The sequence below is a fragment of the Lolium rigidum genome, chromosome 5, assembly GCF_022539505.1.
Source record: "Lolium rigidum isolate FL_2022 chromosome 5, APGP_CSIRO_Lrig_0.1, whole genome shotgun sequence".
Lineage (NCBI taxonomy): Eukaryota > Viridiplantae > Streptophyta > Magnoliopsida > Poales > Poaceae > Lolium > Lolium rigidum.
Genome location: NC_061512.1, coordinates 41,247,895 through 41,272,208, shown reverse-complemented (window position 1 = coordinate 41,272,208; position 24,314 = coordinate 41,247,895). Strand labels below are relative to the sequence as shown.

Sequence of the window (24,314 nt, the reverse complement as noted above, 5' to 3'; positions counted from 1 at the left end):
TAGGTATTGTCATGAAACTAGCATGGAACATAAAAAATTATAGATACGTTGGAGATGTATCAGTAACACAGGTCGGTGATCATCATCTCCTCGGCTTCTGCGTGCCATTACTGGCCGGAGCAGCAGACAAGTGGACACGCGGCGGAGTTAATGGCGAGCCAGTTGCCCGCGGACACTCGGCCTACGACCGCCTATATATTCCCCCTCTTTTCGCCCCTCTTCTTCCTCTACACGTCGTCGCCAGCCACGCCAAGGAGCCAGCTCCGCGCTGTCAAGCCGGAGCCTGTCTTGCCGCTGCACAACCGAGACCGCGGCGTCGGGATAGTCATCCGCGAGAGGTAGGACCCGTCGCCTCCACGTCGCCATGGCCGCTTGGTTCGCGTCAAGCGCGAGCCAGGCACCGGCAGGAGCTTGCGCAAGCCGAAGAAGGAGGCCACGCCGGTGACCTCCCCCGACGCCGAGGACGACGTGATCCTCGAGGCGGTCAAGGCGCATTCTCTGAACGGCGTTGTCCCCGTCGACCTCCAGATGCCGATGGTCGCGACGCCCGCTTGGTCCAAGGCGGAGTGGGAGAGGGAGGAGGCGGAGCGCCAGCAGCGACTGCTCGAGGAGGCCGCGCAGCGCCGTACCCACCGCGTCGTCGTCCTTGATGATAGCATGGACGACTGGGCGTTGCTGTCGCCTCCTCCTCGACGCGTCGGGGCCCCAGGCCAGAGAAGCAGCCGCCAGCCGCAGGCGTCGCCGCAAGGACGATGACCATTTTGACGGCAGCGGCGACTACACGGCGTTCTACCGCCATTTCGACATGTAGAACCCTGTTTTATTAATTTTCATCTACTACATGTACGCCGATTTCGAATATAGGTGCGAATTCAGCGAAAAATTAATAAAATAGCCTATATTATATGAATCCCTGTAAATTTCGCCTAAATTTTACTTTATTTGTTTGAATTTGATTGTTGAATTCATAATTTGCCTGGCTTCTCTGGGCTCACCGCTGGTCGAATTTTGGCGTGAGGAGCGCCAACGATCTTAGCCTCAGTCCTGTTACAGTCTCGTCCACGCCTCAGTCCTGCCATTCGATCGGCTCCAGCCGGCGGCAAAGGCGTCAGATCCCGTTAAGGGGGGATGGTTGCTGCTGCGGAAGCAGCGACGTGAGGTTCACGGCTCGAAGTCGAAGGGCGAGCGGGCGGCGCTGCCCAACCGCGGTGCCACCGGGATTGGTAAGGGGCCATCTGCCGCCCTAGGCTGGATCGGCGAGGCGGAGGAGCGAAGAAGAGATCGAGATGGATGAATGATGCACCTGCGCACGGGGCTCTGTCTAGATTTGCGGTAAAATCATCTCTTCTCACCTACTGTAGCGTCCATTTGGTCATGGCTGCTGCCTTGCTGCAGTTACCCGTAATACTTAGCCATTTCGTAATGTGTGGAACATGCAAGAAAATTATTCAAGCTGGTTGGCTAAATCACAGGTGTTTGTTTATCAGAATCTTTCTCGGTTTAACCAGAGGATTCCCAAGGTTTTCCCCTTTTATAGGGACTAATATGGTAACCCGTAACCCTGTTAATTGGATGTGTAATGCGAAGTCAGACATCATAAATGTGAATAAGTAGATCTCAACATGTACTAGTAATTTTTAATTTGAACCATAAAATAAAGCTGATAGATTTTGAAGAAATTGTACTCCACTAGAAACGTGCATTGTGCTGTATATATAGGCATAACCGATGAATATCAACCAACTATGTGCACACACATACAGAGTTGTCTTAGAGACCATGAACTAACATATATGCGTAAAAGGATAATATAGTGATCTTGAAAGATGTGTTACAATTTTACAAGAAACTATGCTCACTATTACATCTGCAGGCAAAGAGAGATGCAAATAATAATCATCATAGGCGATCTACATCTAAGACCAATTTGGCTGTGTCGCTGCTCTGGTATTTCATCCCGCCAGACGGTATAGACATTGACAATTCTCCATAACTGTAATGCATCCTGATAGGATTTGGTGTGGCAACTTGCTGCATCTGGATTCTGCTCAACATCTGTAAGCGCTCTGCTACTTCTTTCATTGTTGGTCTCTCATCTCCTATTGGGTTCAAACAATGCATGGCAAGTTCAGCTAGTTTCTCGAGCACCAACATAACCTCATCTTCTATTATATCAGCGTCCAATATATCACGGAGCTTCTTCTGCTGAAACATCAATACGAAGGTATGAGATAGAGCTTTCTGTTCATCAAGATTATCAATGTATATAGGCTTCTTCCTTGTTAGTAGCTCTAGAAGAACAACCCCAAAACTGTAGACATCACTTTTGTCAGTAAGATGGTGACTGACAAATGACTCCGGGTCAAGGTACCCAAGAGTTCCTTGGATGAACATGATGAAATCATCTTTATTTATAGGCTTCAGCGCAGAAGCTCCAAAATCTGCAACTTTTGCATTGTATTCATCATCCAAGAGTATATTGAGTGATTTGACATCTCCATGCAGAATTGTGCGAGAAGTTGATGAATGAATGTAAGCAAGGGCCTCTGCTGATTGTGTAGCAATCTTCAGTCGAAGATCCAATGGGATTACTGATTTGCAATCACTGCTGTGAAGGAACTCAAAGAGGGTGCCATTTGATATGAACTCATATACCAACATAGGCACATCTACCTCCAAGCAGCAACCGAGTAACCTCACGATGTTCCTATGGTTGATCTGCGACAGTATTATTATCTCATTTACAAATTCTTCTCTGCAGTTGTCGTTGATTACTTTGGACTTCTTTATGGCAACTTCTTTGTCATGATCTAGAGTTCCTCTATAAACCATTCCTTGACCACCACAGCCAATAACTCGATCATTGTTGTAGTTTTCTGTGGCTTTCTTTACCTCTTTCTCTGTAAGTATATGAATGGTGTCCACTTGCCTTGACCTCATTTCATCATATAATTTCAAACCTCCATTTTTTCTAAAATACGCATCCTTCTCCTTCCTGTACTTTCTTCTTTGAAATCTCATGGCCAACATGCATATCAGTGCTATCACCACAGCTGAAGAAACACTGAGACCTGCAGCATGATTTTTGAGATATTTCAACTCAATTAAAAGCATGGAAATGCACACTGACTATGTTATCGGGTATCATCCTTACCTATCACCACCTGTTCAGCTTGGGTCAGCACAGGTCGACATCCAGAATTTTTGCCATCTGATCTTTTTCCTATCCCGCATTTGCACACATAGCCTCCTGGTATGTTGCGGCATACCCCATTTTTGCATGGATATAATTCTTCATAATTGGGGTTTTGCTTATGCAGCTTGCACTCATCTATGTCTGAACATAATTTCAAATTTAATATGAAGTACCAGGAAGCCTTAAGTAAGCCAAAATGTAAAATATACTATGAATCCAACTAAAAATTTAAGAAGGAATGAAAATCTACTGAATATGCTTGCAATGTTGAAGTTTATGTGTTGGATAGAGTTGTTTCTTCAGACAGTCGCTTATCATGATTTCCAAAATCAATAAAAATTCTTTACGAGTACATTATTCACCTTGACAGCCTCTGGGGAGATAAGGATTGCCCTCGTATCCTTCAGAACAGTTGCACATGTACCCTGGGCCATTGATTGCATACACACAATAGCTATTTGAACTGACACATGCATATCCAAATGGTGCCTTCGCTCCATCCTTTGGGCAGGAGCCATTTCTGATGGCCCAGTCAGCGACAAGTGGCACACCTCTCTTGGCTCTCTCCTTGATGAACCCAAGACGCCCGACAAGGTCCTGCTGCCTGAAGCTGTACCATCCAACCTCTGCAAGCATAGCGTAGAAGCATGGGTTGAATGTCCATACACTGCTCTGGTTGATGATTAAGAGCGCTGCGTAGTCGGTGAGGTTTGGGGTGATGGTGGTTTCGCAGCAGCCCTTCCCAGTGCATGGGGCACCATTTGATGTGCTGTTGATGCCCTGACAGTAGGAGTAGCAGCCGGCCACGTACAGGTCGGGGTTGCTGTGTGTGTAGCCACCAATGATCCCCATGGTGTTGCAGCCGATGACCGTGAAGCGGTTGCGGGTGGTTGAGGGGATGAACGGCGTATCTACCAAGTCAAAGCCACCGGTGTTGTTGTCCATCACTGTGGTGTTCGACGTGAAGCAGTTGTAGCTGATGGGTCCGTAAACGCGCATCTCAGCGTGCTCCAGGGATATGTCCATGATCTCTGCTGTCGCTGGAGGGTCACCGACCATTGGTCTTGGGGGTTGGAAGGTGCTGTTACAGTTGACGATGAAGTATCTGTTCATGCTAGCTGCGGCGCAGCCATTGCCGATGCCAAAGGGGTAGGGGATTGACACGTCGCCACACTTGTCAGGACATCCTGGCAACGATATGGGGAGCCCGGAAGAGGTTGCAGATAGTGCCGTCACTTGGAAGGTGATGAGAATCATCAGAAGTGGTGCTTCTTTCATGGTTGGAGACTTCCGTAGCTACTTCCTATGGACCTGTCTTTCTAACTTGCTAACTGAAGGCCAATGCTATCTCAAGTTCGTCTATTGCAGATGATAAAGGCTGATACTGATGTTGATCTAAAAAAAAGGCTGATACTGATGCATCAGATATATTATTTGGTTATTTACAGTTGACTTTCATAAATTTTATTACCTGTTTCGTGGGTCAGATCAGCGTTGACTGGGAGACTTAGCTGAATTTTGTATTGTTTATGTGCTCAAAGTTGGAAAACGCGTTGCATATAATAAGAAACAAAAATTGACTAGTTTGCGTAATCATTTGTATCGATTACCCAGAAGTCTCTCGGAAATTGAAAGAAAGTAATACCATAGTAGTTGCTTATAATCTGGAGAAATTTCCATCAGCTTGTATTGTTTTAGTGTTCAAAGTTGAATATCACTAGGTACATGATATTTTTATTAGTTCGCTTACAGGTTTCTCTGATTAATTCACTTATAATCTGGAAAAGTCTTCAGCAGCTTATAGATCTGTTCACATTCTAGTTAAAGTATAGCTCATAATTTATGCTCCCACATAAAAAATAAAATTTTGCTATCCAACATGTGAATGCATGCCATATCTGCTTGGTCAGATACTGTGTAGTTTGAAATTTTCTTCTGCGATAACAAACCAGATGGAAGCACTAGTCAGTCAGCTTGAAAAGTAGGTATTAGCTTAGCCAGCAACAGTATGAAGTTCATAACTAGTCTGTAATCCAATAATATTTTGACCTTTCAATCTGTTTGTCTTTATTCGCAGTTCACAGGATTCATGAACAGAGCCCTGAAGGTTCGATGGTGAGACCTCCTGGCCTGAAAAATGGACTGCTTTCAGGCATGCTCCAGAGTGTGAGCCTGATTTCAATCATTTTAGAAGTCGAATATGCATGCTGAGTATCAGGCCTGGTTCCAGACCATATTATATAGGTCCAAACAGGCACAGTCCTCAGATGGTTTAGTAAGAATTAAATTTGGAGCATGTGTTCTAAGGGAGCGCGTGTACCTCAGTTATTCCATCTCAGAAAGTTTCTGGTCTAATGCTGATTGACTGGATATTATATGGATTAACTACTGATTTCCAGATTCATTACTGAACTAGCTTAGCTGAGATCAGCATTAACCAGGAGACCTTGACTTGTTTTTTTGTGTGTGTTGCATAACCATTGAAAGTTCAAAGATGTCCCCACAACTGAAAACAGGATAAGTATAAAAAACACAACCACAGAACCAGAAGTTACTCAGTTGGCTTGTTGATTTGTGCACTTAGATTAAATTGTTTCTGAAACGCAAAGGACACAGCTTTCTGTCCTTGATTCATAGATTGAGACTTGAGACTTCCCTCTGGAATAACAAACTATCTCTGACAGCTACAGTTAATAAAAAACCCTGGTAACTTAGACAGCAAAAATGAATTAGCTGATCGATTATTTTGTTTCTGAAGTAAGAGGATGCTGCTGACTGAAGAAATGTTCTTATACTGCAAGTTCCAGGCTATGCCTAACCCACACGTGTGACACTGTGTTGTGTTGCCTAATTGATGAATTATCTTAAGCTGTGTACGCACTAATGTGTGTATTATGGCCACCAGCAAGACTTATTCCTTGCAGTTGATTTTTATTCTATGCGCTTAGTTCACAACCATAGTATAGATAAAGTATTTTGATGTTGCCAATTCATAAAACAGTTTGTCAAATATGCAGGAAAATCAGGAGCAGTCCAGCACTGTCCTGAGCGAGCGAGCGTTTATCCGTTCGATCCCCGAGTCTGTTTGCAGAAACAGGAGGTGACGCAGTGGTGTGTATTCGAGAACAAAAGGCTTATTTGGCTCTTACAAAGATAGCAAAGTGATACGTTCTCAAGTCAAAGGATACGGTAAAAATCCATTTTGACTTCTCTATTGTATTAACACCTGTACTGTCCTGCAAATATATTTTGGATCAAACGCTTTCCTGAACTTGTGAGGATTTTCTCTATATCACTGTTAGGTGATCGCGTGTAACCATTTGCTTAAGAAAACGTTTGAGGATTCAGCCGGTAGCCCCCAAATAGGCGTCCCGGCACCTTCGTTTGGGGGCGTCGGCACTGCATCCTCCATTTGGAGACGCTGTTCCCACATCGGCGCCCCCAAACAGGCGGCCCCGATAGATTTATAAATTTAAATATAAATTTGCGACACGATATTCATACGTAGTTTGAACGAAATGTGAACGAAATGTGTACCAATTTAACACGATGTCAAACTAAAAAACTAAAAATAAACATCTAGCAGTGTGGGGAGTCGAAGGCCTGAAGTCGAGTTCGTCGCCGCTGGATGAGAAGGACCAACTGTCGACGTCGTCGGCCTCCTCCTCGTCGGCCTTCTCCTCCTTTGGCGCCGGCAGCTCGGATGGTCCGGCGAGGTCGACGAAGTTGGCGTCGTGGTCCCTAGTGGACCACACCGCCGCCTGCCGTGGGTCGATCGCGATGTGGCGGTAGTCCTCGTTGACGGAGCGGCCGAGGATGAAGTTCTGGCCGGGGAACTCCTCCTCGTCGCCGTTGCCATGGAGGGCCGCCTGCGCCTCGACCTCCTTCTCCCACCACGTCTTCTTCGCCGGCGGAAGTGGTGGTGAGGCGTCCTCCTCCTTGACGCGGGAGCGGCGGCCCGACCCAGTCGTCCGACGAACAGGAGCAGAGGAGGCGCGCCTGGTGTCGTCGCGGATGACGACGCCTCCGTAAGGAGGTGCGGGCGCGGCCGAGCGCGTGCGTCTGACGGCGGACGATCCCGTGCGCGAGGTTTCGGACGCTGCGATCCGTTCCGGCGCCCTCTGCTTGGTAGGCGGCGGCGCCTTGGTCGCCGCCTGGGGGAAGTAGACCGGCTCCTGTTGCCCGCGGACGCATGGACGGTAGCCGTACTCCCGAATCGTGCGGTCGATGTCGCGCCCGTACCACCAGGCACGGCGACCGGCGTTGTTGAAGCGGCCGCCGGAGGGATTGTCCATCCGCGCGACCTCTTCGGCGCGCTCGGTAATGAAGCGCTCTTCCCAGTGCGGGCTTTCGAGGGCGTTCTCCGCCAGGCTCCTCTCCTCCGGCGTCATCGAGGCCCGGCCGTTCCGTGGCGAGGGCCCGCATCTGTGCTCCTCGCGGCGGCACAGCGAAGCGCCGTTGGAGACGTGCCAGCCGTGCGGCAGCTTGAAATGTACTGGCACGGGGATCCGGTGCTAGTATAGCACGTCGGCCTCGTCGAACGACAGCTGCGTTGAGCGCATGCCGCCGCCGCTGCTGCCGGCCTGGTCGTTGTGTGCCATCGTCGGCGGGGTGCGTGGGAGATTTGCGCGGCGCTTGGACGGCGGCGGCTAGGGTTGGACGGTGGGGAACCGAGGGAAGTGCGCGTCGCTGAGGTTTTAAGGGAGGCGGCGGACGCGCATTGATGGCGCGTGGGTAAGGTAGGTGGACGCCGCGTGGACAGTCGCCGCCCTCGCCGTTTTTATTTCCGTGCGGGAGGCCATTAACACCGACGACCAACCTCCCCGCGTCGTTTCCGATGCGAACCGCAGCGTCCCCTCGCTGACAAGGCACCCCCATCCGCGAAAACCGTCGTTCCGCGAGGCGTCGGCGCACCCGATTCGCGCCCTTGCCGAAGGGGCCGGCACGGGGTTGCCGCCGATTCTATTGGGCTCCAAAATTGACCGGCGCCGTTTGGGCGCGTCGTTGCGAGCCCATTTTCACCCCGACCCCCAAATTGCTATCGGGGCCGCTATCGGGCCGCCGGTGGAGATGCTCTTAGATGTCTTTAGATGTCTTCCTGGGTAAAGCAACAACCTTGGCCTGGGCCTGGGCCTGAGTTCTTTTTTTTGCCTGATAAGGCCAAGCCTGTGATAGATTTGTTTGGTTGGTGACCTGCCAATCTGGCATGGTATTCGATAAATAGCCCATAAGCATACTTACAAGCCCATTAACTCAACTGATCCTTTAACTCACCAGCCCATATGCTCAACCAGCTTCCCTGAATCAACTAGAAAAACTTTCCCCTAAAAAAAACAGAACTGAGCAGAAGAAAAGAAGGGAATCCCCAACCTCTTCCGTTCCGATCTCCAGAGCAGATCAGCCTCACAGGGTCAGAACTGAGCAGACTGTACATGACGGCGGAGGCACGCAGAGCTTGCTGCAAGACACATCGGCAAACGAGCCAGAGGTCGAGGCGTTGGCTGGAGGGCATTGATCTGCGCACCTGGCGGTGGACAAGCCGGCGGGCACGCCTGGTGGGCATGGACGGGCGGCCTGGAGCACGCTGTTGGCCAGGCAAGTAGTATTGACATGTGCCCGGCTGCTCCAGTCCAGGCCATCAGCCAATTTGGTTATTGCTCAGGGATGTGAAGAAACTTTTTTTTATGGTTAGTGCATTCAGGTTTGAATATTGATATAGTTTCATGTTGTATTGACAGTTGCATTAGTATGTGAAATTTTAGTTATGTGTAGACACTGCTACAGGTTAAACCATTCGTCTCCAATCACTGACAGGGTCATCGTCCAGACATGACGACTTTTGCCCATCAGGGATGATGTAGATCAGCCGGGCCATGATTGGCCCCAACTTGGCAGCACAGGTGAACATCAGAAAAGTCAGATTTTGTTGGAGATTTGGAGTTGGCTCATATGTTTTGCTTCAAAGTTGGAAAGAAAGGGTCAATCTTCATGGTATACATCTGGTTTATCCTGTATTGCTGGCGCATTACAGGCCCTGCATTGTGGATTGATGGAGACCATGGAAACTTCCGTTTGAAGTTTGGCCACCTTGTTGTTAGCAACGACTTGGCTTATGACTAGGACTCATCAAAGGGTCAATTTTCATGGTACATATCAGCATTTTTCCCCTCTCCACACCACATAGCAACTACTCCAGATCCAGGGTTTGCAAAATTCATCATTTGTTCATTGCTAGCTCTCCTTTCCCACGAGCACACACGAAAGAAGAATCCATCCACAGACATGGCTGCCTCTGCGGCACTCGTTTTTGCAGGGAAGTCTGTGGCAACGCCGGCTATATCCTTCTTGATCAACAAGGCTTTCGGCTACATCGATGAATACTTCAAATCCAAAGACATGGATGAGGTGAAGAATCGGCTACTGCGGGCCATGCCGCAGATCCAGGCGGTGTTGGATGTCGTCAGCCCGGAACATGTCAGGGGGCAGAGCAGCGCTCTAGATGCATGGCTTTGGCAGCTTAGGGATGCAGTCCAGGCGGCGGAGGACGCCATCGACGAGCTTGAATACTACGGGCTCGAAGAGAAGGCCAAGCACCAAAGGGTTAGCGACTGGGGTTCTCCTTTCGGTAAGATGAAGCACAAGTTTGTCAAGTCTGTTAAGAGTGGCCCTTTTTTCAGGAAAAATAATCACAGTGACAGTTTCAAGAGACTGATGAAATCTGTGGATGGTTTAGACAAGGCTGCTGCAGGTGTTGTCAGTTTCCTCAACCTCACAGACCATCTCAGCGGAGGTTCTTCTGCCAGTAGTCAGCAGCAAGTGCAGAAGCTTGTTGACAATAGTCGCCAGACTGGTTCCACATTAAGTGCAACCATTTTTGTTGGACGAGAAAAGGAGAAAGAACAGATTGCTGGTTGGCTGGCCAACCCATCAGTTGAATCGGGTGAAACAGGGGTGACAATGACCAAGAGTATTCCTATTATTTCAGTGGTTGGTCATGGTGGCATGGGGAAAACTACTTTGGCTCAGAGCATATGCGAACAAGAGGAGGTTCTGAAGCATTTTAAGGTGATCTGGATTACTGTATCTATTAGCTTTGACGCGACATCGGTGACAAGTAAAATACTGGAATGTGCTACAGGCATAAAACCAAGCGCTGATCATTTAGAACCACTACAGAGAGATCTAATAGAGAAACTCAAGTCTATCAATTTTTTGCTAGTTTTGGATGACGTTTGGGAAGATAAGAGAAGAGATGAATGGGAGAAGTTTTTTGCTCCACTGAGGAAATTGAACACCAGGAGCAAAATTTTGTTGACAACCCGAATGCAATCTGTAGCGGACATGGCTGCAAAGGTGATGGGAGTCAAAGGAGATCAGTGCCTGACATTGCAAGGATTGGAAGAAGATAAAAATCTCGAGCTCTTCACACATCATGCCTTTTCCGGGTTCGGTCCAGGAGATAGTGTATATTTGAAGTTAACTGGAGAACAAATTGCAAAAAAGCTGAGAGGATGTCCTTTGGTAACAAAGGTTGTCGGTGAGCATTTGCAAAGTAATATGAGCCTTGAGTACTGGAGCAGATTCTTGGATCAAGGATTGGAAAATTTTAAAGGAACTGAGGATGATATTATGAAGGTTCTCAGATTAAGCTACTACCACTTACCGACAAAGCTGCAGATTTGCTTTCGGTATTGTTGCATATTTCCTCAGGACTACGAATTTCAAAAGAAAGAACTTGTGCAACTGTGGATTGGTTCAGGATTGATCTCAGAGCCTGCAAGTGACACTCAAACTTTGGTGGATACTGCAGAACACTTCTTGGCTCAGCTAACTAGAAAATCATTCTTTGATCTGAAATCCGTAGCCATTGGATGGGAACAGTTTGAACATTATGTAATGCATGACTTGATGCATGAATTAGCAAGGAATGTGTCAACTGGTGAATGTGCAAGAATAGATGATCCTTTTCAGCTCAATTACGAGAAGGATACATTGCGACACCTATGCATTGTCAATATTCACAGTTTCTCTGCTGACGAGGTCAAGAAAATCTCCCATTTTAAGAACATACGCACTATTATCATTCTCAGCATTTATAGAAACCGTCGCCAGGTTGAAAATGATATAGCTGGTGCACTTGAAATGGTTATCGAGAGCTCAAAATCATTGCGTCTATTGCATTCAGAACTTTGGAACACATTCTGTCTTGCTGACAAGCTTGGCAACTTAAAACATCTTCGCTATATCTACTTGCACAAGATATCAGCAGGCACGATATGTGGGGTTGCGAAACTGTATCACTTGCTGGTACTTCAATGTGGTTCTGGTTTGGAGACCAAAACATATGAAGTGAGATATTTAGGGGACCTTGAAGGTTTGCTGTATGTGTCCTATGGAGTGCATGGATTTGGAAATTTTTGTATAAGCAGGCTCACTTCTCTTCAAGAATTACATGACTACCAGGTAGGAGGAAAAATATGCAACAAAATAAGTGCAATCAGGAACTTCAGAGATCTCCGTGAATTGTCTGTGGGGGGTCTTGACAATGTTAAGAATTACGAAGAAGCTAAGGATGCCAAGTTGAAGGAGAAAGAGCTCCTCAACTCGTTGTATTTAGAGTGGTCGTGTTAGAGTACGTCATGGGTCTGGACCCGTTAGTCTTATGGTTTGCTTAGGGGTCAAGTAAGCCTTGCTTGGGAGTCAAGTAAACCTCTCTATATAAGGAGAGGAGATGTATCAATCTAATGAAGCAAGAATTAAGAAGGAAATCCCTTCCCTCTTGCCACCGGCCGTGGGCAAGGCCCCCGGCCGGCCCTCTCGCGCCATCCCTCTAGCAGCACCATAACATTTGGTATCAGAGACCTCTACGATCATGTCTTCGAGCCAGCCCATCGCCACCACCGCCGCCGCCTCCGAGACGCCGCCGGCCTCCTCCGCCGCCGCGCCCCTGCCGCCGCCCTCCACGGGCGTCGCGGCGCCCCGGCGGATGTCGCCGGTGCCGCCCCCTCCTCTCGCAGCAAGAGCTCTCGACGGCCATCCGCGATCTCACCACCGCTGTCCGGGAGATCCGCCTCTTCTCGGCCGATCCCTACGGGCCGCCGCGGCCGCCGCTGCTGCCGTGGCAGCCGACGCTGCTTCTTGTTGTCGCCGCCACCCGACGTCGGGCTCGCTGCGGTCCCCGCTGCCGCTGTCCATCATCTCCGGGTCGGGCCATACCTCGGCGCCGGGGGTCCCACTTCTCCGACAGTCCGGCCGCCTTCTTCCCCACCGGGACGCTACGGCAACGGCGGCGAGCCGCCGCCGCCTAACGCCACCGCTGCGGCTGCTGTCCTCACCGACGTTGTCCCCTGTCGTTCGGTGGGCAAGCGCAACAGCGGCGACTGCTGCCGTCACCACCAACACCGCGGCGGCGGCTGCTGCCCGCCACCGACGCCGTCCACCGCCTTTCGGCGGTGTGGGAGCGACCTTGGCCCCGGGCTCTACATCGACACCGCCCGGGATGCCCTTCCACCAGGTCTGTTTTCCTCCGTCGTCGTCACCGCTTCCGGCTTTGATCGCTATCCGCCACGTGTCGGCGGCGGTGATGCTGCAAGCTGCTGCGCGCGGCCTCCTTGTGCGTCGGCGTGTGCGGGAGATGCATGATCTGCAGCTGCAGCTCCTTCAAGTTGCGCTTCATTGCGCAACGGACCTCGATCTCGTCCGCTGCGTCGAGGATCTTGGGCGTACGGTTTCCCCACGGGCGGCGGACATGCTTGTTTTCCGCGGGCAGCGACCTCGAAAGTCCGCACCATCGACGGTCATTCGGCGGGGAGAAGGCATGGTGTCACCGACGGAGCGCACCGCGTAGCACCACTGCATTCCGCCGCCGGCCGCCGCGCGGGCTCCTTTTGTCCCGCTGGTTTCCATGGGATCCGGGTGGCTGTACGGGTGCACGTCCGACGAGCGGACGGTGTCCACTTTATGTTCGGGGGTCAACAATAAAGCGTCCCAGTCCATTTCAGGTTGAGAGTAATAAAACAAGCCGAGATGTAAAAGGCTCGTTTTTAGGTGTTAGGTTTGTGTTGCGTCGAGTCATGGTTTGTTTAGGTTGCAGCTCGAGGACGAGCTGCGTGTCCGAGTGGGGTGTAGTGTTAGAGTACGTCATGGGTCTGGGCCCGTTAGTCTTATGGTTTGCTTAGGGGTCAAGTAAGCCTTGCTTGGGAGTCAAGTAAACCTCTCTATATAAGGAGAGGAGATGTATCAATCTAATGAAGCAAGAATTAAGAAGGAAATCCCTTCCCTCTTGCCACCGGCCGTGGGCAAGGCCCCCGGCCGGCCCTCTCGCGCCATCCCTCTAGCAGCACCATAACAGGTCGACACCTGATCAAATCATGACAGATGACTTGGTTCTTGACCACCTTGAGCCACATGTTAATATTAGGAAATTGTTAATTCGGGGTTATGAGGGTCCCACAATTCCATCTTGGATTGAGAACCGCTCTGTCAAAAACCTGGTATCATTCACGTTGATTCGCTGCATAAATTGGGAATACCTTCCCTCTCTTGGCGAGTTAGTATTGCTGAAGAATCTAGTGTTATTCGAACTTCCTAAGCTACGGCAGATTGGTCGATCATCTGGCGTGTCCAGTAGTACTTCCACGGAGCTGCTGTTACCACAAAGTCTTCATACTTTGCAAGTTAGTGGATGCCAAAATCTGAGGGAATTACCTATTCTTCCTGCAAGCCTAGGCTATTTTAGCATACAAGATGTTTGGCTGACCAAACTTCCTATGATTGGCAAGATATCCAGTCAGGGCGTCGAGTCCAAATCATCTAACTTGACTAACATATTTGTCATGGGCTGTCCATATTTAACTTCGCTGAAAGGGAGTGTCGTTGCCTAATCGACGATACCTCGGAGGAGGGATCCTCACGAGGGGGAGAAGAAGTAGGGGCCATAGGGCGGAGTGCACACGGGACGGTGGTACGCGGGTTACCCAGCTTCGGAACACCTGCACGATGACAGGCCTACTGCTGCTTGTCTCGAATTATCTGGGCGCTTGCGCGTTGTTACAATGGTTGTGGTTGTGCCTCTAGGGCTCCCAGGATCCGGCTTATAAAGGCGCACGGATCTAGGGTTTACACGGAGAGTCCTAGCCGGATTACAGATTGCCTAGTCTACGTTACATTATCTTGCCGTGTACGTCAAGGATCCGCCCTCCCTATACGTCGTACTGGATCCGGGTTCCTCATGGGCCTCCACGGATCCGGGTTCCTCCAAAGGTCGGTGCGGATCCGGCTATCTGATCCTGGGCCGGACTTCATCCTTCATGATCAACAGCAACTGGGCCGCCCGATGGGCCACATGCCACCATCACCGTCTATGGGCCACCCGGGCTTGCCGGATCTAGGCACTCGTCGATGGTACACCCATGAAGTATACCCACAACAGTAGCCCCCAGAGTTCTCCGAGTTTCTCCTGCAGCTTCCGCCATGGTTGCACCTTATGATCTCCGGCATTGATGGTAACGCGGAGAAAGTTGAAGAACTCCAACATATCTTCTTTCTTCCAACCACAAGTCGAAAGATTTCCCATTCTGCGGGACTTCATCCATCGACAGCCTTAAAAACAAGCCTCCGGATTACTCCCCTGCTTGCGAATGTGAATTGCTTATCTTCACGCTTTTACCCGGAGTCTTAACAGACTCAAACGGTTCCGCCAATTCTGGCGCCATTTTCGCGCGGTTTGTGCGGTAACTTATCTCTAGCCATTTTTACCGTTAGGGTTTGAGACACGTGTCACGCATCCAACGGCGCGACGCTTGCGTTCCGACCACAGGATGCGAAGCGCGAATCTCATCCCTCAGCCTATAAATATCCACCGTCGACCTTAGCTTCTCATTCACCCCCCGTTCTCACCTTCTCTACGCAGCGCCGCCCGTGAGCTCTACCTCCGCCGTGCCGGAACTCGCCGAAAAAGTCACCGGAGCATCACCGAAGCGAGTCCACCACCGTGGTGTTCTTCGTGTTCTTAACTCCGGCGAGCCACCGCACAAAAACCTCACCGCCGGCGACTCCGGCCACCGCGAAGTCCATTACGGTAAGTTCTCCGAGCTTCGATCCTTTGCCGTAGTTGGTAGGGATGATTGCTAGGTTGACGATGAGGATCCGACTAAATTACGCTTTCCGCTACTGCTTTTACATCTTCAGATGTCGTCCACGACTCCGCCTCCTACCAGTGAGCCGATCATGGCGACGCCCATTTCTTCCGCTCCGCCTCTCTTCGTCCCGATCCAAGCTGGATCCCATTAAGGATTTCGGCAAGGACACCGAGGGCACCTCAGCTGTCCCGGAAAAAACCTCCGAGGTGGAGAAGAAAACGGAAGAAATTGCTGCCAAGAAATCCAAAGCCCGCCAGCGAGATTCGGAATCCAGAGGGAAATGGTGGCCTTGCACCACCACAGATATTGAACTGCAGAATTTGGAGGGAGAAGGGTTCTTGCAACCCGGAAGTTGGAGGACGACTCCGAATGCCTTAGCTCCGGCCCCTCAAGACAACGAGATGGTGCTGACGAAAGCGTTGGTGGAGCGAGGCTTCTCATTTCCGCCTTCAGACTTCTTCCTAGAGATCCTGAAGGCTTATGGGCTCCAGCCCCACAACATCTCTCCGAACAGCGTGCTCGCAATCAGCAATCACGTCACTCTCTGCGAAGGCCATCTCCGGGTAACTCCCGAGCTCTCCCTGTTTCAATACTATTTCACTGTCAAGAAGGAGAGGATCCGGCAGTCCTCCGAGCTGGCGACATGCGGAACCATCACCTTCATGATTCGCCCGGGCCGCGTCTATCCCCACACCGACTGCCACGAATCCGCGCGGTACTGGTCCGGAGGTTTCTTCTACTTGAAGGACGTTTCCGACCCCGCGGACGTAAGAAAATTGCCACCGTTCAAGAACTGCCCCGCCACCGAGCTTCCGACATGGTCGCATTGCCCCCACATCTCCGAGTCATTCCAACTCACGCGCGCCGTTAGGCGAATCTGTAAACTGACGGAGGAGGGGTTGACGGGGAAGGACTTGACCCTTTCCTGGTTCACCAAGCGGATCCAGCCGCTTCAACACAGGGACCGCTTGATGTTCCAATACACAGGGCGCGATGACCCGATGCGTGTCACAAAAGACAATCTCTCCGCCGACGCCCTCGACAAGAGAATCCGGGTCCTCATCAAAGCTCCGCGTGAACTTCATGTTCACGTGTGCAACAAGGATATCCACATGAATGGCTCCGGAACCGCGGTACGTCGGCTTTGACTGTAATCTCTTGTTTTTCTTCGCATTCAAATTTTTTGTCTAAGTGTTAAACTCTGTATCAGCTCGAAGCGCTCGAAGAAAACGAACTCGGAACTCTTCTCCGGGTTCCTTCCACCGGCAACACGGATCCGGAGGCCGCGTCGGAGGCGGAAGCTCCCGAGGCTTCCCGCCCTGCGAAGAGGAAGAAGGCCGCTCCTTCCAGCCCCCATGCGAAACGCGCCCGCGAAGTGCCTAGCACTGCTGCTACCCGGAGAGCGGAGGCGGAAAAGAAGCGCCTTTCACTAATTGACACCAGCAACAAGGGGCAACCTGATATCCAGCATTCCTTCAAGCCTTCCGGGTAAGCGCCTATTTCCGGGATCCAAGTTCTGGTTTCACGCTCAAACTCTCACTTATACATTTATGTTTTTTCCGAAGCTCCGGAAGCCAGCCCCCCAAGGCCCCAAGGGCCCCGAAGAAGAAAGCCAAACCATCTCCGGCTTCTATTCCTGTTACTCCCGAGGTTGAAGTTCCGCCCAAGGCTTCATCCGCCTCCAAGCCGGATCCGAAAGATGTCATCAATGTTGATGATCTTCCTGAAGATCCCGCCCACCATGGCGACTCCGCCAAGGGGACCTCCTCACCCGTTCCTCCGCCAGATCAGCCAAGCTCCGCTTTCGCGGGGCCCACAGGAGAAGAACAGGAGCAAAAGGCAAAGCTCCTTCAAGTTACCAACGCGACTCGAGTCCACCTCCAACCAACTCCGTCCCTTCAAAAGCTTACCCTTTCACAGCGTCACGCGGAAGTTTCCGACATGCTGAACAAAGTGTGGGGAAAACCGGACGAGGAGGTGCGTGAACTCGCCGACACGGAGGACAGCCTCGAAGGAGTTTTTCGCCAAGCACAGGGAAGTGCGGCAGGTAATACTAGCCCCCAAGCATTGGGTGATATATTTCCGTGTAACATGTATTAGCCGTTGCTTTCCCAAAATGTACCTGAGGCGGAAATTTAAAATTTTTGTACCAAGACTTTGAATTCCTCGCTAGCCCCCAAGATTTTAAATATCCGACTAACTCCTTGCTGCTTTGCAGACCACGCGGAATTGCACGAAGATCTGCGCGTGCACGTGCTGGAGCAAATCACGGAGATCGAGGGGCTGCGCCAGAACGCGGAAAATAGCCAACAAGCTATCCGGCTGCTTGAGTCCCGCCTTCAAGGTACGAGATCTGGGTCTTGCTTTTTTGTTCTGATATAATTGTTCAGGATGCATAATATGTGCAATTTTTCTACCTTCAGAAGAGACTGCCAAGCACTCCAAGTTTGACGAGCTATCCTCCAAGGTCCAGGTGCTTGAGGCGGAGAACGAATCCCTCAAGAATTTTGTGAAGAAATCCGCTTCCCAGGAGAATCAAGCGAGGAAAGAGCTGTCCGAAAAACATGCCCGTGACCTGGCGGAGCTGAATGAAAAAGCTGGAGAAAAGCCGGGGCCGCGTGATTTCCGTGATATCCAAGAACAAAGTTCTGGAAGCGGAGGCGGAGGCCATTGACAAACTTATCTTCCGTAAGTGTTTTCCGTGTCGTTGCTCCGACTACCTTGTAAGCTTTCTTTCTAACAGAATTGAACCTCCTTGTTGCACAGCAAGCCTCGGCTTTGAATGGTCAAAAGAATCAAACCTGAAGAGGACGGAGGCATACGATGAAGCGCGGATTTCAATCGACGCGTTATTCGAAGCCTGTCGCGGAATTGCCAAGACCCTGTCTCTGAAGAAGGCCAAAACCACGATCGTTGACACGATGACCAAACTTATGCAACAAGTGCCGGATTTCATCAAAGACTGGCAAAAATCTTCAGCACGCGGAGCCGCCTCCCTAGTCCTGGCCACCTGCAAGGCTCACTTCCCCACGCTCAACCTGGCGGATGTTGCACGCGGAGTCCCCGAGGATTCCGACATGGGTGCCCTCCTCGCGAGAAACCGAAGGCTATGAGCGGTTGTTTGTCGGGCGAGTGGATCACTCGTTGCGGTACAACCAACACGATCCGCCCTCGGGATTTTCCGATGCGAGAGGAGGAAGCAGGTGAGCCGGAGTATTATGGGGAAGGCTCCGGGTCAAGCGGCGAGCATTCGGAGGAAACTGCGGTGACGACTCCGGCCGGATCCGGTGACGGCGACGGCGGCTCCACCTACCAGCAATCGAAGAAGAGGACTCCGAGTAGAGTTCCTGTTTTAGACAATGAAACAAATTGCATCATTTTGGCCCCGGAGTGGGTTTGTAATAACTTAAATTCTTAAGTTAGATAGGGACGAAAACATGTTATGTGCGGGCGGAAAACACTTATCCTGCTATCCGTTTTAATATTATTTGCATGTTTCGTTTTGTTGGAAAGCAAGTGCTGATTTCTATGTTTTCCGGCTTACTCGCTTGACCTTCCACGAGCCGGAAAACCTTTAGCCGGAAACGCTCGCTGCGGCGGCGAAGCCCAATGGCAATCCGTCCATAACCGCGGAAACAAGCCCCCAGCCGAGGTGCCGGAAGTCGCTACTAGGAATCCACGAGTTTGCAACAGAAAAAATTTCCATCAGAAAACTTAAGCTTACGTCCTAAAGGACGATTTTGAGAAATCACAACTTTCATACACGCCTAGGCGGAAAGATCCAGCTCTGCGGTTTTAGTCGGAAAAAACATACATGATCCAGAAATGAAAAATTAAAGGAGGTAAATGACTCTAAGAGTGAACCAAAAGCTTTATTTCATTGATCATGTATCATAGATATTACAAGGTATGTAATGCGTAAAGCGCTAAGTGTGGAAAGGACGTAGCTGTGCTATGTTCCGGGGACGATCTGTTTCATCATATATGTCACCCGGATCTTCTCGTTTTCGTTTCCGATGCCGATTAGCGAGTCTATCCTTTAGTTTCCCGGAAATCAACGAGATAGTAGGATCTGTTGTGTAGTACTTTGCTGATGACAAAAGGTCCTTCCCATGGAGATTGCAACTTGTGATCTTTCACCTGGCGAAGGCGGAGGACTAAGTCTCCGACCATGAACGAGCGGTTCCGAACTCGACGGCTATGATAGCGTCGCAGCCTGTCGGTAAATGGTGGAGCGTTGGTCGGCTAAATTCCGAGCTTCTTCGATCGAGGTCCACGAGATAGGCTGTCGAGCCTCGTCGGCGGTTTCTTCATTGTAGGCGGAAACTCGCGGTGAATCATGGATGATGTCAGTGGGGAGCACAGCTTCGGATCCATATACCAGGAAGAAAGGAGTAAATCCTGTTGATCTGTTAGGGGTAGTTCGTAAACTCCACAGAACAGAGTCTAGCTCATCTGCCCAAGCTCCGGCTGCGCGGCGCAGCGGTTCTCCAAGGCGAGGTTTGATTCCGGCTAGTATAAGGCCATTGGCTCGTTCGACCTGACCATTAGATTGTGGATGGGCCACAGATGCAAGGTCCAGCCGGATCCCAACTTCATCGCAGTAATCCTTGAGTTCTCCCTGTGCAAAGTTTATGCCGTTATCTGTGATTATGCTGTGCGGGATGCCGAATCTCGTCACGAGGCTGCAAACAAATTTTAGTGTCGTAGCACCATCGGCTTTTCTCACTGGCTTTGCCTCGATCCACTTACTGAACTTGTCAATAGCGACCAGGAGGTATTCATGACCACCAGGAGATGATTTCTTTAACTTACCAACCATATCGAGCCCCCAGACCGCGAACGGCCGGGTGATAGGGATGGTCCTCGGCTCTTGGGGCTGGAGCGTTTGGTTGAGTAGCGTAGTGCTCGACAACCTCGGCAAGTTTTCACCAGCTTGTCGGCGTCTTCTTTAGTCTGTTAGCCGATAAAATCCTAACCGAAAAGCTTTTGCAACGAGGGACCTAGGGGCGGCATGATGCCCGCAATCCCCTGCATGGATCTCTCTGAGGATTTCAATGCCATCTTGACTAGAGACGCATTTGAGAAATACCCCGTTTGCACTTCGTTTGTAGAGCTGTCCATCAACAATTGTGTAGGATCTTGCTCGTCTGATGATCTGTCGTGCGTGGACCTCGTCCTCCGGCAACTTTTGATCAATGAGGTAATCCAAGAACGGCTGAGTCCAGGCCGGAATGACTGCTGATACGTCCAATTTGCATCACTATTTTGTATCATAATTTGCTGTTATTCATTGATATATTTCATATTGGGACACAATACTTATGTTATTTCATCTATTTTGCATGTTTCATCATTATTGGAGGATCAAGCACCGGAGCCAGGATTCTGCTGGAAAAAGCGCCGTCAGAACGCAATATTTCGGAAGATCAACTGTGGAAGGGAATTTCACGAAAATTCCTATTTTTCCAGATGACGGAGGGAGCCAGAAGGGGAAGAAGAGAGGAGCCACTGTGGGCCCAGACCATAGGGCGGCGCGGCCCATGGCCTGGCCGCGCCACCCTATGCTCCGGGGGCCCCACGGCCCCTTTCGCCTCCTTTTCTTCGCGTACTCCTTCGTCCCGAAAACCTAAGCCGGATAGAGGACCTCACGAGGGGTTACGGCCGCCTCGCGGGGCGGAGAAGACCGGAGAGAAAAGAGCTCTCCGGCGGGCGGGAATCCGCCGGGAAATTCCCTCCGGAGGGGAAATCGACGCCATCGCCATCGTCATCGAGCGGGACATCATCTCCATCATCATCATCATCATCTCCACCATCTACACCGCCATCACCATCGCTGCACCTCGTCACCGCTGTAACAATTCGGGTTAAATCTTGATTGTTTGATAGGGGAAACTCTCCCGGTGTTATTCTATACTTGTTGTAGATGCTATTGAGTGAAACCATTGAACCAAGGTTTATGTTCAGATTGTTATTCATCATCATATCACCTCTGATTGTATTCCATATGATGTCTCGTGAGTAGTTCGTTTAGTTCTTGAGGACATGGGTGAAGTCTAAATGCTAGTAGTGAATTATGGTTGAGTAATATTCAATGTTATGATATTTAAGTTGTGGTGTCATTCTTCTAGTGGTGTCGTGTGAACGTCGACTACACGACACTTCACCATTTATGGGCCTAGGGGAGTGCATCTTGTATTCGGTTGCTAATTGCGGAGTTGCCGGAGTGACGAAACACTGAGCCCCCGTTAGTATATCGATGCAAGAGGGATCGCGGGATCTCGAGTTTAAGGCTGTGGTTAGATTTATCTTAATTACTTTCTTGTAGTTGCGGATGCTTGCAAGGGGTATAATCACAAGTATGTATTAGTCCTAGGAAGGGCAGTGCATTAGCATAGGTTCACCCACACAACACTTATCAAAACAATGAAGATTATTAAAACCACATGAAGCGAAAGTACCAGACTAAAATCCCCGTGTGTCCTCAGGAACGTTTGGTCATTATAAGTAAACAAACCGGCTTGTCCTTTGTGCTAAAAAGGATTGGGCCACTCGCTGCAATTATTTCTCTTGCATTTTACTTACTCGTACTTTATTCATCTGTTACATCAAAACCCCTTGAATACTTGTTTGTGAGCATTTACAGTGAATCCTTCATCGAAACTGTTGCCAACACCTTCTGCTCCTCGTTGGGATCGACATTCGTACTTATCGAAGATACTACGATACACCCCCTATACTTGTGGGTCATCAAGACTATTTTACGGCGCCGTTGCCGGGGAGTGAAGCGCTATTGGTAAGCGGAATTGGTAAGGAAAACCTTTCTTGTTTGTGCTGATTTTATTTACTCTGCTTGCTATAAATCATTATGGAGAGATCTTCTCTTCAATTTCTATTTGGGAAATCTACTACTACTGCAACGGTAGTGGATGAAGCGCCAGGTGAGGAAGTAGTACCATATAAAATACCTATGAAAATTATTGAACGTGTTATGGATAACCGCTATGAAGGGGATGGAGCTGTCCATCCTGGTGATCATTTATTGTTTTTGCATGAATTATGCGGGTTATTCAAATGTGCGGGTATTTCTATGAATGAAGTTAGAAAGAAACTATTCACTATATCGTCTATGCGGTAAGCGGCGCCACTGGTATAAATTGCTTGAAGAATGGTGATTCTATTGATTGGGAGGACATTGTGCCTTTATTCTATTCCAAATTTTATCCTCCAAGTGAAATTCACAAAGATCGGAACCGCATATATAATTTACGGCCTCATGATGGAGAGAGTATTGCCCAAGCTTGGGGGAGATTGAAGTCTTTAATGCTCAAATGCCCCATTCATGAGCTTCCTGGTAATGTTATTATTGATAATTTCTATGCAAGACTTTCTTTTCAAGACAAGACCTTGCTTGGATACTTCTTGTTCTGGATCATTTACACGCAACAAAGAAGAGTTTAAAAGGGACCTTCTTGATCGGATCCAAGAAAATGCTGAAGGATGGGAGAACGACAAAGATAGAGAATCGGGTATAATTTATGATTATAAATGCATTGAAGCTTTTATGGATACTTGATAAATTTCGTAATATGAGTGCTACATATGGTCTTGATTCCCAAGTTGTTGCAAATCTTTATAAAGCTTTTGCCTCTCATTATGAACTGCCTAAGAAGAATTTTGATAAGTATCATGAACCGTATAAAGATAAAGTTGATTCATCTGTAAACAAATGTGTAGTGATTGAAACTGTTGATAATGTTATTCCTGAAGCTTATATTGAAAAAACTCCTTTTCCTGCTAAAATGAAGGAGTACTCTGTCATATCTAGTGCGGTTAATAAAAGTGAAAAGAAACCTAAAGAACGCGAAGAACAAATTAAAATTGAACCTGCTTGTTGCAATAGTTAAAGATCTTGTGGCTGAAAATGTGGAGGATGGTCATATTATTTTACTGTGAAGATGCTTCTAATATTGTTTCACATCCTAATAAATCCAAACAAGTTAGTGTTCCTATGCTATCCGTTAGAATTGGTGATCATTGCTATTATGGTTTATGTGATATTGGTGCAAGTGTTAGTGCTATTCCTTATGAGCTTTACACGGAGATTATGCACGAAATTGGTTCTTGTGAACTTGAAGATATTGATGTGGTTATTCATCTAGCTAATAGAGAAACTATTTCTCCAATTGGTATTGTTCGAGATGTGGAAGTTCTATGTGGTAAGATTAAATATCCTGTTGACTTTTTGGTACTTGGTTCTGCTGCTAGTGATCATTGTCCTATCATTTTTGGTAGACCTTTTCTAAATACTTGTGGAGCTATTATAGATTGTAAGAAAGAGAAAATTTTGACTAGATTTGCTGGTGAACCTTATGAATTTAATTTTTCTAAATTTACCAAAACTCCTTATAAAGCTGACTTGCCTAGTAATGATTTTAAAATGGAGCAGTGTGCATCTATTGTTCTTGTTCCTAATAATCCTTTGAAGCAACATTTGGAGAATAGTGAAAGTGAAGCTTTTAGGAAAGAAAGAGATGAGCTTGAGGAAATTTTTCTTCGCCAACCTATTCTCAAGCATGATTTACCGGTGGAAGATTTGGGTACAACACCGCCACCAAAGGAAGATCTTGTTTTTGATTTAAAGCCTTTACCTGATAATCTTAAATATGCTCATATTGATGATAAGAAAATATATCCTGTTATTATTAGTTCTAAGCTTTTGAGAGATTGAGGAAGAAAGGTTATTGGAAATATTGAAGAAACACCGAGGAGCTATTGGTTATACTCTTGATGATTTGAAAGGGATTTCTCCTTCTATTTGCCAACATGCTATTAATATGGAAGAAGATGCAAAGCCTGTTGTTGAACATCAACGTCGTCTAATTCCGAAGATGAAAGAAGTGGTAAGAAACGAGGTATTAAAACTTCTTGAAGCTGGTATTATATATCCTATTGCTGATAGTAGATGGGTTAGTCCT

The 24,314-nt window shown here is 48.8% G+C and overlaps 2 protein-coding genes across 2 annotated transcripts in view; one reads left to right on the top strand and one right to left on the bottom strand.

The window, feature by feature from the left end:
* Positions 1-1,899: 1,899 nt before the first annotated feature.
* LOC124655886 (wall-associated receptor kinase 2-like) lies at positions 1,900-4,474 on the bottom strand. Its single transcript, XM_047194715.1, has 3 exons — positions 3,559-4,474; positions 3,155-3,337; positions 1,900-3,071 (listed from the first exon to the last, which is right to left on the bottom strand). Exons 1-3 carry the CDS (start codon positions 4,472-4,474, stop codon positions 1,900-1,902), a joined length of 2,271 nt encoding a protein of 756 aa, XP_047050671.1.
* Positions 4,475-9,131: 4,657 nt separating this feature from the next.
* Positions 9,132-24,314, top strand: part of LOC124653909 (disease resistance protein RGA2-like) — a 29,582-nt gene continuing 14,399 nt past the window's right edge. Inside the window, exons 1-2 of the mRNA XM_047192968.1 lie at positions 9,132-11,817; positions 13,548-14,062. Of these exons, the coding sequence (XP_047048924.1) occupies positions 9,479-11,817; positions 13,548-14,062 (2,854 nt within the window). The 5' untranslated portion in view covers positions 9,132-9,478. The remainder of the gene's footprint in view (positions 11,818-13,547; positions 14,063-24,314) is intronic.